The 13654-nt window shown below is 34.6% G+C and overlaps 4 protein-coding genes across 4 annotated transcripts; 1 reads left to right on the forward strand and 3 right to left on the reverse strand. All coding sequences in view use genetic code 12, as the record gives it.

The window, feature by feature from the left end:
- Positions 1-1261: 1261 nt before the first annotated feature.
- On the reverse strand, positions 1262-3391 carry CTRG_04694 (sodium:solute symporter family protein; the record flags this gene model as incomplete). The annotated part of the gene is made up of 1 exon (XM_002550350.1): positions 1262-3391. One exon carries the CDS (start codon positions 3389-3391, stop codon positions 1262-1264), a length of 2130 nt encoding a protein of 709 aa, XP_002550396.1.
- Positions 3392-4551: 1160 nt separating this feature from the next.
- CTRG_04695 (triacylglycerol lipase) lies at positions 4552-6525 on the reverse strand (the record flags this gene model as incomplete). Its single annotated transcript, XM_002550351.1, has 1 exon — positions 4552-6525. One exon carries the CDS (start codon positions 6523-6525, stop codon positions 4552-4554), a length of 1974 nt encoding a protein of 657 aa, XP_002550397.1.
- A 791-nt stretch (positions 6526-7316) lies between these two features.
- On the forward strand, positions 7317-10811 carry CTRG_04696 (putative aminophospholipid-translocating P4-type ATPase; the record flags this gene model as incomplete). The annotated part of the gene is made up of 1 exon (XM_002550352.1): positions 7317-10811. One exon carries the CDS (start codon positions 7317-7319, stop codon positions 10809-10811), a length of 3495 nt encoding a protein of 1164 aa, XP_002550398.1.
- A 451-nt stretch (positions 10812-11262) lies between these two features.
- On the reverse strand, positions 11263-12999 carry CTRG_04697 (uncharacterized protein; the record flags this gene model as incomplete). Its single annotated transcript, XM_002550353.1, has 1 exon — positions 11263-12999. The coding sequence occupies one exon, from the start codon at positions 12997-12999 to the stop codon at positions 11263-11265; it is 1737 nt and encodes a 578-aa protein (XP_002550399.1).
- Between the last annotated feature and the right edge of the window lie 655 nt (positions 13000-13654).

The following is a 13654-nucleotide window of genomic DNA, read 5'->3' on the forward strand; positions in this document are numbered from 1 at the left end:
AAATTTTTCAATAACTCAATATCTGTTATCTCTGATTTTGCAATTATCGTTATCTTTGCCAGTTGATATTAGGCGCGGTACAAACAACAACAACAACAAAAACTAAGGATGTGCATTTGTTGGTGATAATGAGATCTGTCTGTGCCTGATACAGGACTTTGAATTTTTTTTTTTTTTTGTTTCTTTTAATGCATAAGCCATGACACATAAAAAAATTCAAAAACAATAGAAACAGCAAAATCTTCTCCATTATTTGCGAAGCCTCTTGGTCGATAAATGAAGTAAATCCCTCTCATATACGGAATTACCATACATTACATGAACTGATAATAAGATTTATCAACTTCAATGTGTGTGTGTGTGCGTATGTGCATTCAATTAAACCATGAGGCAAAATGCTTTTCCTGCTGGTTATGTTTTCGACTCACCTTGGTGGAAAGTTTACGCGATTGACGTCTTGTGAGACCAATAGCAATATTAATTAACCATTAAAATCAACAGTAGTTCATATCTTTGAGTCCACAGGTTCTTGTGATGATTTGTGTCCACCGTCAAATTGATATCTATTCAACAACAATTAACACTACCAAGACGATGAACAAAAAAAATAATATCCTTCAAAAAAAACAACGATCAACTTTTTGATAATACCGCTGATCCATAATCCTGGAAATGAAACAAAAACAGAAACTAAAATTAAAGTTGAAGATGCCGAATGAGGTCGTGTTATCGGTACGAAAATATTTTTTTAGACATGGGCCGTCACGGGCCTATCAAATATCAACTAATATTTACATCATCCCTTGCATATCCTAACCACCTTTCACTTGATACTATGGTAATTCGAACGGCTTTTTTTAGTATTATTATTTAACTCAGTAAAGCATGGAAAAATTGTTGTATAATCATACCATCTTAATTCATTCTAGAATTAAAGAGATAACAACTGATAGTAAGTATGCCGAATCAGGCAACTATGTGAAGTCTGGTTAGCCGCCGTTGAATGGCTCTTATTGGTTGATGAAATACCTTTATCATTAAAGTTGTAAGCGTTGCACGCGATTTATTGATACTAACATAATACAGATCTATTCTACTCTTATCTAACTCTTCAATCCCGGCCCTTCTATTTCTACATTTATATAAGGACATCTTCAAACTAATACACAAATCTTCACGTGAAAATACCAATAATTAATGAATTATCTACCCTTTCTTCACATCGTCTAAAGCATCGTCAATGTTTATCGGGGTTGTGGATTCATCTTCTAAATGCTTTACCATCGACAACAACATGACTAGTTGCAGTACCAGATAATTGTGCTTGTAATTGAGATCTAACAGCATGCATCTCTTCAGGATGTTCATTTTGCCATGCTCTTAATTTGTATGTTTGACCAGTCAAATCCCAATAGATACCTCTGAATGTGTGGTATAATTCATGTCTTCCTTCATATATTGGGAAAACAACAATTTGAAAGGTCGAATACCACAACCAAAGGAAAAAGACAGCAACCCAACCGGTGAAGAACTTTTTGGAGAAAACATATCCGGTACCATACATTGGCATTGGGAACAACACTAAAAGACAAATGGTGATGGTGACACAAATGATAACACAAAGCTTAAATGCTTTCTTCAATGTTGCTCTTTCTTCAGCATACCTTTCTCTTTCACCCTCAACCAATTGACTAGCAATAACAGAGATCTGGGATTTAATAGGACTCAATCTTTCTGGATCACTGGAGTTTACTTCTCCCAAGGCATCTGCTAATTCTTCATTTTCGTCGACCCTGGTAATTCTCAGATCTAATAAACTCCAGTCAAAATTTTGTGGTTTAAATGCAAAAGTAAGAACTGGAATGATGACAAGTGGAGATAACAACGCAACACAATTCCCAGTCAACATCGGATCATCCAAGAATGTGTTCAAATAATTCACAGATCCTTCTTGTGTTTTGGTACAGACCAACCAAGCCATGATAGCTAAAGAAGTGGAAATGATTGGAGTAAATGTAGCAGCGTGCCAATTCTGCTTCTTAGACAATATTGTTAATGTAGATGATAACACTGCACCACCAATAATAACACCCATCATTTCATATAAATAACCCATGGCAACCTTTGCATAATAAAGGCCAATAGCAAAACCAGCCATAGAATAAGCAAAAATAATAACAGATACATGTGAATACCAGATTAATTTCTTACCAGTAGCATTTGGGTTGACATAAGTTCTGTAAATATCATAGGTGGCAATAGTGGATACAGCGATCAATTCCGAACTCATGGCAGATGTGACAGCCATAAAGACCATAATCAAAGCCAAAACAGCCCCAGCTTGCCCTAGAAGAGCTGATGCAGCGTTTGGAAGAACTAACCCTGCGGCTACTTCAGCATCAGTTATTCCTCCTCTACCCAGTGGCCAATACTCGGTGTTTTGTAATGCTAAAGCAGCAAGACCCATAGTAAGCGAAGTGAAAGCAGGAACAGGCAACCAGGCAAGAGATCCCAAAATGTAACCTTTGTAGCTAGAAACCGGATTTGCGGAGAATGCTTTGTTGAAATAACCATTATCCAAGAAAACGGTACCGAAATTACCAATGATGTTGATAACGAAAAACATCCCTCCTGATCTGGAACGTAAAGTCAAATAAGAACCTTGTGAATTGCCCTCTCTTGGATTTGTTTCAGCATACGCAGTTACCAAGTCCCACACTGCTCCTGGTGAACCTAATTTGGAAGACGTGGCCCACGTGACAAATCCAAAAATCATGATCACCACAATCATCACAACATTATGGGCATAATCAGTCAAGATGGTAGCCTTAAGTCCTCCAAAAAGGGTGTAAACAACAACACCCAAAGGAATAAGTAAACAAGCCGCAACTGGATGCACACCTGTCAAATCATTAACTGTGGCACTACCACCAGCAAGCAACATCACGGTCACCAAGATATTGGTACAGAATCCCCAGAAAATATAAACACAATGGGTGATGGTACCGTATCTACCTTTAACAATTTCCAAATATGTATGTGCGGCAGGTGCTCTTTCACGAGCTTTAATGGCTAAACAAGCAAAAAGGGTAATCTGGGCGGTTGCACCAGCTGCATAAAATATTGAGCCACTGACACCATTTCTGAAAACTTGGGATGTACTAGTAAGTAATGTAGCACTCCATGTCCAACTCGACACCACCGCTGCTGCAATCAAACCGGTTTTCACAGATCTACCAGCAGTTGCAAACTCTTCTGCAGTCATAACTTCTTTGTTATAACGCTTTAAAGCAAACGTGGTTGCAACCATACCAACGGCAAAGAAAAACCCTAGGCCAACCACCACGGCGTAACCAGCACCTTGTGGTAAGGGAGTAATATTATCAGACATTATTATGTACGTAAAGTTGTTGTAGATATATTATTTGTAAGAGATTTCAAGACTTCTCATTCAATATTCAAGGATATCAAATGCAATTAGGAAACCAAACAAAAAAAAAAGAATGGTAATGACAAACTTATATATCAGTCTTTTTTTTTATCTCTGTTATCAATGATTTTGCAATCATATTTATGATTAACAAAAGGATAACCTTGGCATTGATATTCTGGAAAACAACAAGTTTTTGGTATTGGGCAAATGAAATATCTGTTTATGGACGATAAGGTTTTTGTTTTTTGTATCAGTTTTGAGATAAACAGGACTCTGACGAAATCACAAATACGGTGATAATCGTTCCCATTATTCATGTACTGAAGCTTCTCGATCTAATACATTCATCCCTCTCTTAATAGAAATTCTTCCTGTTCAAGAAGATGCTAAGAAATGTATTTATTCAGAAAGTTGATAATATCGTTTCAGTGTTATTTTTTTTTTCTTGGATTTTTTTTTTTGTCACAAATGGTTTTGCCTGTTACTGGAAATTGCCTTATGACAGTAGCTTATAATTCTTGTTTATGAACCAACCAACTTTGGTTGAAATGGAAATCGTATCTTAAACACTTTTCTACTGTTAGATTCTTGAATTGTAATACTTAACTTCAGTTAACTGTAGGTAGGCATGAACATAAAACTTAATCGATATCACATGGTAGCACATTACTAGGAAAAAGAATCAGTAAGGAGAAAGTCAAGAAATGTCATCAATATGATAATATGGGATGCCAAGTATATCCTTAAATCCAAGAAATTAATAATGGGCCGTCACGGGCCTATCAATTGAGATTAAGTACTGTTATATCATTATCACATGGTTTATTGAACAGCAGTTATTAATACAACCAATGAAGTTCTGCATCGTGGTTCTGTTAATTTATCACATTATTATGGTGGATTTTCCAACATAGCGATAGCATTGATAACTAAAGCATATGAACTTTGAATTAACCGCGCTTTAGAGATTGTCCTTGGTTGATAAGATGATACGTTATCATTAATTGTTGTGTGCAATTCTACAGTATTCACAGTTCTAGACACAAGTTCTCATCTAGTATATCGTCTCGCAAAAACATGTATTATTAACTAACCATCTATATTCGTGCTAATTCCATTTAGCATCGTTCTAAATTCTCATACCTAACAAACAAAGCATCAACGAAATGTGGATGCTTGATACCAGGAGGTTTGGCAGCTTTAAATCCATCTACAGCCTCCTTCACGGACCAACCCAAAACCTCAATTAAATAACAACAGATTAAGAACCCTGTTCTATTGAATCCATAGTGGCAATGTACTGCTATAAGAGGATCCTTGACTTCTTTATTGTCATTTAGAATCTCATTAATTAATTGAATAAATCTCCTAATAGCACTTTGATCTGGTACTTCCTTAGAGACAGTGCTCATCTTCCAATATTTTATATGTGAAAACGATTTTGGGCTATAAGGTGGAATATCTGCAGATATATCAATAATTGCAATTAAGTGACCTTTTAGTTCGTTAGTTGCGCTTGCTTCCCCATAGAATTTATCCTCTAATATTGCTGGGGAATGAACTGGGTCTTCTTCTCTTAAAGTCTTCATACCCAATAGAGGAGCAATATCTTTACCATTGTTTCTAGTAATATTGTGCGATATTGGTTGCAAATTCAGCCATTTTAACTCATTCTTCAAACCCCACTTATCACCAGAAACTTGGGCTTTAACTCTCAAGACCCATGCAGGAGATAAATGTAATCTTTCAGGAAACTTCAGGTCAAGATGGTTCAAGATCATTCCACTAATAAATTCAGGTTTAACAAGTAATAATGAGTGTCCAACGTTTTTAACTTCAATTACCGATGAAACTTTTCTACCAAACGTTTTTGTCAAAAATTCATCGCATTGGTAAATGGTTGATACTGGAGTCATTTGATCGTTACTCCCACAAAGAAACAACGTTTTCTCGTAAACATGCTTATCTTCTGGATTGTCATTAAAATTACTGATGGCAGTGATCAATTCTGATGTAGTTGCTCTCTGAAAACCATTGATATATTTCAAAACAATGTCCGAATTAACATCTAAATTCCACCTAAACTGACGTAACTTGTTATAATCTGTATCTCCAATTTTCGACAACTGCCTAATTACACTAGCACTGTCGAGCCCCTCCAATCTATCCCAAGTTCTAAAATAATTAAACAACCAAGGAAGGTATGTGAATATTTTGAGCATACTCAGTGTACCATGTGGTTTTGTTTGTACAACCTCTAAATTTGTATCATCTATCAATGCTGGCGGTGACAATAAAATCATTCCCTCAACTTTATGCTTAGGTAGTTTCTTTGCTAGTTTAATAGACAAATGTGTACCCATAGAATGACCCACTAAAACTATTTTCTTATCTTCTCGTACGTTTTGTTGTATAAATTCATAAATAATATTGACAATGTTGTCTGTTGTAAAATCATTCCATTTCATGCTAGCAATACTAGTCATTATCTTTATTTTATCTTCAGCAGAAATTCGGGATACGATTTTGAAGTCGTCGTTAAACTTTAATTTCGAACTTCCAAACCCAGGTAAATCCAATGAAAGAGTTTCCAGACACTGTGAAAGTAATCCCATTAATGGTTCAAATTGAGACATTTGTCCTCCCAAACCATGGATGAAAACTATAATGGGTGATTCATGTAACTCTTTACTGACATCAACTTGGTCATCTGTAGAAGTTTGTTGATTGGCCTCATTTTTCATAAAGTTAACCAATGGATGCGGAATATGTACTGTGTTTAACGTAATGGAATCAATTGATAACGCATCTTGTTTAGACAAATCCACGGTTGTGGATTCGCAGTATTTGGCTATCAAAGAGCAATCACTAGCTTCATGATGAACAACATAATTTTCAAAATCATTAGGATATCCCAAGGCATTAATTTTGAAAAATTCTAATAACTTCTTGGTGAATGTTGAGGTCTTTTGTTTTTGTAAATGTGCTAATACTGATGACTTCTCATGTCGAGAATGAGATAAGCTTTGATGATTGGTGGACGCACTAGAGGTAAGCCGCTCTTGTGCATCATCTATTTCTAATTGGGTCATCTGAATGAAATTTTGGGGATATTGTACGTAACTGAAAAATCAAACTATTGAAAATTCCAATGATTAACGATTCGTTGAGCAATCAGTATAACTTTGTGATTTGATTTGACTGTCGTTTCTTATTTTCAAGGGGAAAACAAATGAGTAATACAGATAAATGTTTTTTTTTTTTTCAAGAGAACGAGGAGAATGTGATTATGGAACGGATGCGCCTCGCACATGTGGTTGGAAACAATCCAAAATATCAACAAAAGAATATCACACTCACAAGCCTAAGATCTTCAATAGGTATTGCCCCCTTTTACAGGATGTAACTTGTCGCTTTAGAAAATGAGTTGATATGTGACCTAGATGATTTGAGATAAACTTAATTATCTCTAGCAAAGAAATCATGACCCTTTCTAGTTCGCAAGTTAATTGTTACTAAAATCGACGATATAGAAATTTCTGGATTTAGGAGACATGGCATCTTAAAACTATCTGAGCTATTCAAAACCATTACGTATATAATTACAATTAATTCACGACACTATGGGGCTGTGGAAGCATCATGATTATTTGTCTGTGGTAAACCTTGCCATGTCTGTGAATCAAAATGAAAATACCACGATTTGATTCTCGCGATCAATCCGAAAAAATAAAAAAAAAAAAAAAACAATTGGAAGCTAAAAGAAGCGTTGTTATTTCTCTTTTTCTTCTGTAGATTCATAATAACTTTAAACCCTTCGTTATCTTAATATTCAATTATTTAGAAATACCAATCCTGTTGTGGAAAGCATTCATATATAAAGATGACCTCGCCCACTCCGTATTCTTTTGATGACAGGGATTCTTTTGATGATTTGGATAGTTCCTTAGATCGTGCACTAAATAGTGCCACCAGTAACTTATTCAAGCATTCCAATGGCACCAAGTCCCATGGATCCCGAAGTAACTCACAAGGATCTATATCAGCAATTCCACTAACAACATTACGTTCGGATAGTAGTATAGATGGCCATGATGACAATGTTCCTTTGATTAATAACCAAAATATCTATTCCAACTCACACAGCCACTCACTTTCCTCGTCAAGTTCATCACTAAACTTGGCGGCAAGATCTTTTTCATCTAAATTCAAAAGATTAATCAGAAAATCGGTACAATTTTTCCATAATGCTAAAAGAGAGTTAGATCAGGACAGATTAAAGCAAGCAGGTGGCTCCAATTTTTCTCAAGTGTCAGATGAGCGCTATATCTCGGCAAAAACAACTAATCTCAAAGCAAATAATGTATACCCAAGTAATGCTATTTCCAATGCAAAGTATAATCCAATTACATTTATTCCAATTATTTTATATGAACAATTTAAATTTTTCTTCAATTTATATTTCCTAGTGGTTGCATTATCTCAAATAGTCCCTCAGTTAAGGATTGGTTATTTATCGTCCTATATTGTTCCATTGGCATTTGTGTTGACTGTTACTATGATGAAGGAGGCTGGTGATGATATTCAAAGACGCCGAAGGGATAAGGAACAAAATCATGAGCTATATGAAGTTTTAAATAGAAGTACTGCCGACTCCCTAACTGTTGAAACCAAACTTGTACCAGCTATGGGATTACGAGTAGGCGATTTAGTGAGATTACATAAAGATGTGCGTATACCTGCCGATATGATTTTACTACAATCTTCAGAAAATACTGGTGAGGTGTTTATCAAAACGGATCAATTGGATGGGGAAACAGATTGGAAATTGAGAATAGCATCCAGTGCTACGCAAGCGTTGCAAAGCGTAACACAACTTATTAATTCTGTGGCAGTAATAGTCGGCAATCCGTCAAAATCGATCCATAGTTTTAACGGGCAATTGATTTATTCGTCTCCTTCTGCAACTGGATCAGCCTCTCCAAATGCAAACAATGAAGCATTCGCATTAACCATCGATCAAACTTTGTGGGCCAACACTGTGTTAGCATCTGGTACCGCCATAGGTATGGTTGTCTATACTGGTATTGAAACAAGACAGCTGATGAATACTACTAAAAGTGGTGTCAAGGTGGGATTATTGGAGTTGGAGATCAACAGAATCTCTAAGATTTTGTGTGCTGTAGTTTTTGTATTATCAGTCGTTTTAGTTTTGGCACATGGGTTTCCATTAAAGAGTACTTGGTATGTCGATATAATGCGATTCTTGATTCTTTTTTCCACGATTATTCCGGTGTCCTTGAGAGTTAATTTAGATTTAGCAAAATCAGTTTATGCATCTCAGATTCAAAACGATGCTGCTATTCCAGGGACTATTGTTCGTACATCAACAATTCCGGAAGATTTGGGTAGAATTGAGTACTTGCTTAGTGATAAAACTGGTACGTTGACCCAAAATGAGATGGAGTTGAAAAAATTGCACTTGGGTACTGTCAGCTATGCTGGAGAATCCATGGATATCGTTTCAGATTATGTGAAAAGCTTATTGAAATGTTTGGATTCAGGGCAAAAAAAGAGAGACTTGGGATCTCGTGTTTGTGAGTTGGTTTTAACATTGGCATTATGTCATAATGTTACTCCTACATACGATGATGATGATGGTAATGGTGATGGTATTAGCGCATTTGGAGAGGTTACTTACCAAGCAGCATCCCCTGATGAAATTGCCATTGTTAAATTTTGTGAACTGGTTGGATTGAGATTGTTTAAACGTGATAGACATTCTATTTCTTTGTTACACGTTTCCAGTAATCAAATTTTAGAATTTGAAATTTTGTACAATTTCCCTTTTAGTTCGGAAACTAAACGTATGGGGATTATTGTTAAAGATAAGAATAGAGAAGATATTTGGTTTATGGAGAAGGGGGCTGATACTGTTATGTCCACTATTGTTAGTTCTAATGATTGGTTAGATGAAGAAACTGGTAACATGGCAAGAGAAGGTTTACGTACATTGGTTATTGGAAGAAAGAAATTGAGCAATAAAATGTATGATGACTTTGTTGACAACTACAAACAAGCTTCTTTAGCTATGCATGATAGAGATAGCAACATGCAAAAAGTTATGAGTTATTATTTGGAACAAGATTTAGAATTGCTTGGGTTAACTGGTGTTGAAGATAGATTACAAAAAGATGTCAAAACTTCTATTGAATTGTTGAGAAATGCCGGTATAAAAATCTGGATGTTAACTGGTGATAAAGTTGAAACAGCCAAGTGTGTGTCTATTAGTGCTAGATTAATTTCTCGTGGTCAGTATGTGCATCAAATTACGAAACTTGTGCATCCAGATATGGCCATGAATCAATTGGAATATTTGAGAATTAATACCAATGCGTGCTTATTGATCGATGGTGAATCATTAGCTACCTATATGAAACATTTTAATGATGAATTTTTTGAAGTTGCAATTAAATTACCAGCTGTTATTGCCTGTCGTTGCTCTCCACAACAAAAGGCTGATGTCGCTATGGCAATTAGAAAAATGACTGGTAAGAGAGTTTGTTGTATTGGTGATGGTGGTAATGATGTGAGTATGATTCAATGTGCAGATGTGGGGGTAGGTATAGTTGGTAAAGAAGGTAAACAAGCTTCTTTGGCTGCTGATTTTAGTATTGATCAATTCTGTTACTTGTCAAAATTATTGTTATGGCACGGTAGAAATTCTTACAAACGTTCAGCCAAGTTGGGACAATTTATCATTCATCGTGGTTTGTTGATTTCTGTTGCCCAGGCTGTCTATTCTATTGCATCCAAGTTTGAACCATTGGCATTATATCAAGGTTGGTTGATGGTTGGTTATTCAACATTTTATACAATGGCTCCAGTTTTCTCCCTTACTTTAGATTGTGATATTGATGAGCATTTAACAAAATTGTATCCAGAGTTATATAAAGAGTTAACTTTGGGTAGGTCATTATCTTACAAGACTTTCTTTATGTGGGTGTTTATTTCATTGTATCAAGGATGTGCCATTCAATTAATTTCACAACAACTACAGACCCTTTTGGCAGACAAGTTTACCACGATGGTTGCTTTGTCATTTTCATGTTTGGTATACAATGAGTTAATTATGGTTGCCATTTCTATTAATAAATGGAATAAAATCATGGCCAGCACTATTATTATCACATTCTTAGCATATATTGGTTCAATTCCATTCTTGCTGGAATACTTTGACCTTGCATATGTTAGTTCATTCGCATATATTTGGCAAGTTGGTGTAATATTGGTGATTTCCTTATTCCCAGTTTGGCTTGTCCAATATTTGAATAGAAGATTGAGACCTCCAAACTATGCCAAAGTCCAACAAGACTAAAACAAAAGAAAAGTGAATTCTGAGTTAACAAATATATACAGTTTATTTTAATGCACGATATTATACAGCATTTATTGATATTATTTGAATTGATTTTGTGGAATCAGAACTACTGTATGATGTTGAGTAATAGTGCCTTAGTGATAATGGGTATACTACAATTATAAAAAGAAAAAAAAAACATCACTACATGATAATAACATATGCAGTTCTGATTTCGATGGTTGTAAAACTAATGTAAACCCAACTAGGCTAAAAAAAAAAAAAAAAATCCAGATTACACCAAAAAGAACAACATTTCCCAACCATATATATCATTAATATTCTTATCTCCTTTATTTTACCACAGAAATTATTTACTTCTTGACAATCAATGTATAATTATTAGGTTAGAAATATATAAACTATTCAACAGTTTGGGAATTCAATTTAGATTTCACAATTAATCTCATTAAGGAATATTATCATCAATTGACATGAATCTAAGAATAATCATAAATTGATCTTCTTCATATTGAAAAGCATTTCTGAACTTAATGACATGTTTCCATCTTTTAGAATTCATTCCTTTTAATTCTCTAAACAATTTATCCCATAAATGATATCCACCAAGTTTGGAGCGTACTTCATTGTTAGTTAATGTAATATCAAATTTTTCTGTGAAAATTGGAACTTTCCCTTGACGTTGTTGATGTGCTGCCCAAATTAATATATGACCAAAATATGACAATACAGAATAATCCAAATTATTTTGATGGATATCTTTCTTTGATGGAGTTAATTTGGTACGAGTTTTTTCTAAATTGATTTCATCATATCCTCCAAATAGTTCTAAAACATTAGGATAAATCTTGACAGTTTTCTTAAATCCCAAAGATTCATAAAGTGCAACATTAATACACAAAGTTAAAAAGATCTTCTTTTTCTCAAAATCACCAAATAAGTCTTCTGCGTGTGTAGTAACAAACTTGACTGAATTAGCAGCATATTTGGAAATAGATGAAGATGTCATTAAAGTTTTGATTTTCACATCAGATAAATCAGAATGAAGAATTTGCTGATGAGACATACCAATAATTGTCTTTATCGGTTGCACTTCTGGAAGGTTTTCGGAATATTTCTTGTTGGTGGTACTCTTAACTGATCTCAACTTTATACTAAATGGGTTACTGTTGTCAACTTCTGGTGAAACTTCTGGTGTACTTTCTTTAGAGTGATCATTGGTGGTATCAGCAGCTTCGACTTCTTGAGTATCTGCAGCACCTTCTTTAAGCAAAGCAGCGCGTTTCTTTCTTCTATCTTTTCTCTTTTTATTTTTGAGTTTACGTCTAAGGATTTCTTCTTCAGTTTCTTCCGGTTGTTCATTGTCGTTATCAATTGTAACATCACCTGGTTCTGATTCATCTAAATCTTGTGAAACTTCGGGTGTTGGTGAGTTTGGACTAGAATTGCCCTTATCCTCCTCTGACTTGGTCTCATTTTCGTTTTTTGTATTGGTTGGTTTAGTCTTTTTATTAGATTTTGGCTTCTTGGACTTTTTGTTTTTTTCTGGTTTTTGATGTTTCTGCTCGGCGGCTTTTGCAACATCCTTTCCTTCGAGACTTGTATCAATCAAATCTTTCTTTATGTCTCTAGTATCAACCTTTGGTTTTATATTACCAGTGGATTTAGATTTTCTCAACTCATTCTTCTTCCTTGAATCCGATTTTGATTTATTAATACTACGTTCACTTTTTTTCTTATTCAATTTGTTTTTTGTCTTCTTATCTGCTGCCTTTGGATTGGATTTGTCTTCCTTTTTAACGTTTTGATGATCTTCATCTTCATCACTTGAGAAATCAAGATCTTCCATGTCTTTAGTTATATCGGCAACAGTGAACTTTTTTGGTTTCTTGGATGTCAGTTGACCATTTTGTTTTTTCTTATTCAGTGCCTTGTCTTGAAATGAATCTTGAATGACAATCTCATTAGATTTGTTTTCTTCAGTGCTTGTGTAAACCAATTCACCTTCAGTTTTCTCTTTATTTGTTAATAAATAATCCAAATCATTTTCAAATTCTTGTTCGTCTACAACTTCTGGAGTCTCTGCCCCTGATGATGTTTCGATATTATCTGACATGTTAGCGAGATTGGAGTTTTTCTTTGCTTTTCTTCTGATTCTTCGATCAGCTACTGCAGTTGGTGCCATAAATAAAATACTATTTTCACTCCGAATTCGAATTTATCACGATTAGGAAATTTAATGAATAAATAAATAGAATATATTATGAAGAACAAGAAATAAAAAAAAAGGAAATAATGAAGTTGAAAAGAACCCAAAAAAATTTTTAATGGAATGCTAAATTATAACCCAGTGGTATTGTTAACACGGGAAATTAAAATTTTCATTCTCGTGTCACAGTAGAACAAAATGCAAAAACCAAACCAAAAAAAAAAAGACCACAAAATTTTTTCTTCCCTTTTGGTTCTGGCTCTTCATTCCTTACATTTTGCATATACATTAAAGTACACCTTGTTCAACTGATCTCTCCTTGTTTTTTTTTTTACTATATCGTAGTTAGTTAGACGAGTTGTATCATATGTGCAACAATGTAAACTTGTGATGTGTTCTTTCTATCTCTTTTCCCCTTCTTGCCAGGTAATATGGTTTTAAGATTTCAAGGAAATTACACGACAAAAAAAAAAGAAAACTAATCCAACGACAAAAAAAAATGAAAAATTAAAAATATCACCGCTCCTCCTTCCAAACAAACTCTGTGAACATACATATAATCTTTAGAACATCTTTCCTTCCTACAAGCTTTCCGTTATTTCGTAATCGTTTTGCAATCATTCTTATCTTT

The sequence above is a fragment of the Candida tropicalis genome (genome assembly GCF_000006335.3).
Source record: "Candida tropicalis MYA-3404 genomic scaffold supercont3.6, whole genome shotgun sequence".
Classification (NCBI taxonomy): domain Eukaryota; kingdom Fungi; phylum Ascomycota; class Pichiomycetes; order Serinales; family Debaryomycetaceae; genus Candida; species Candida tropicalis.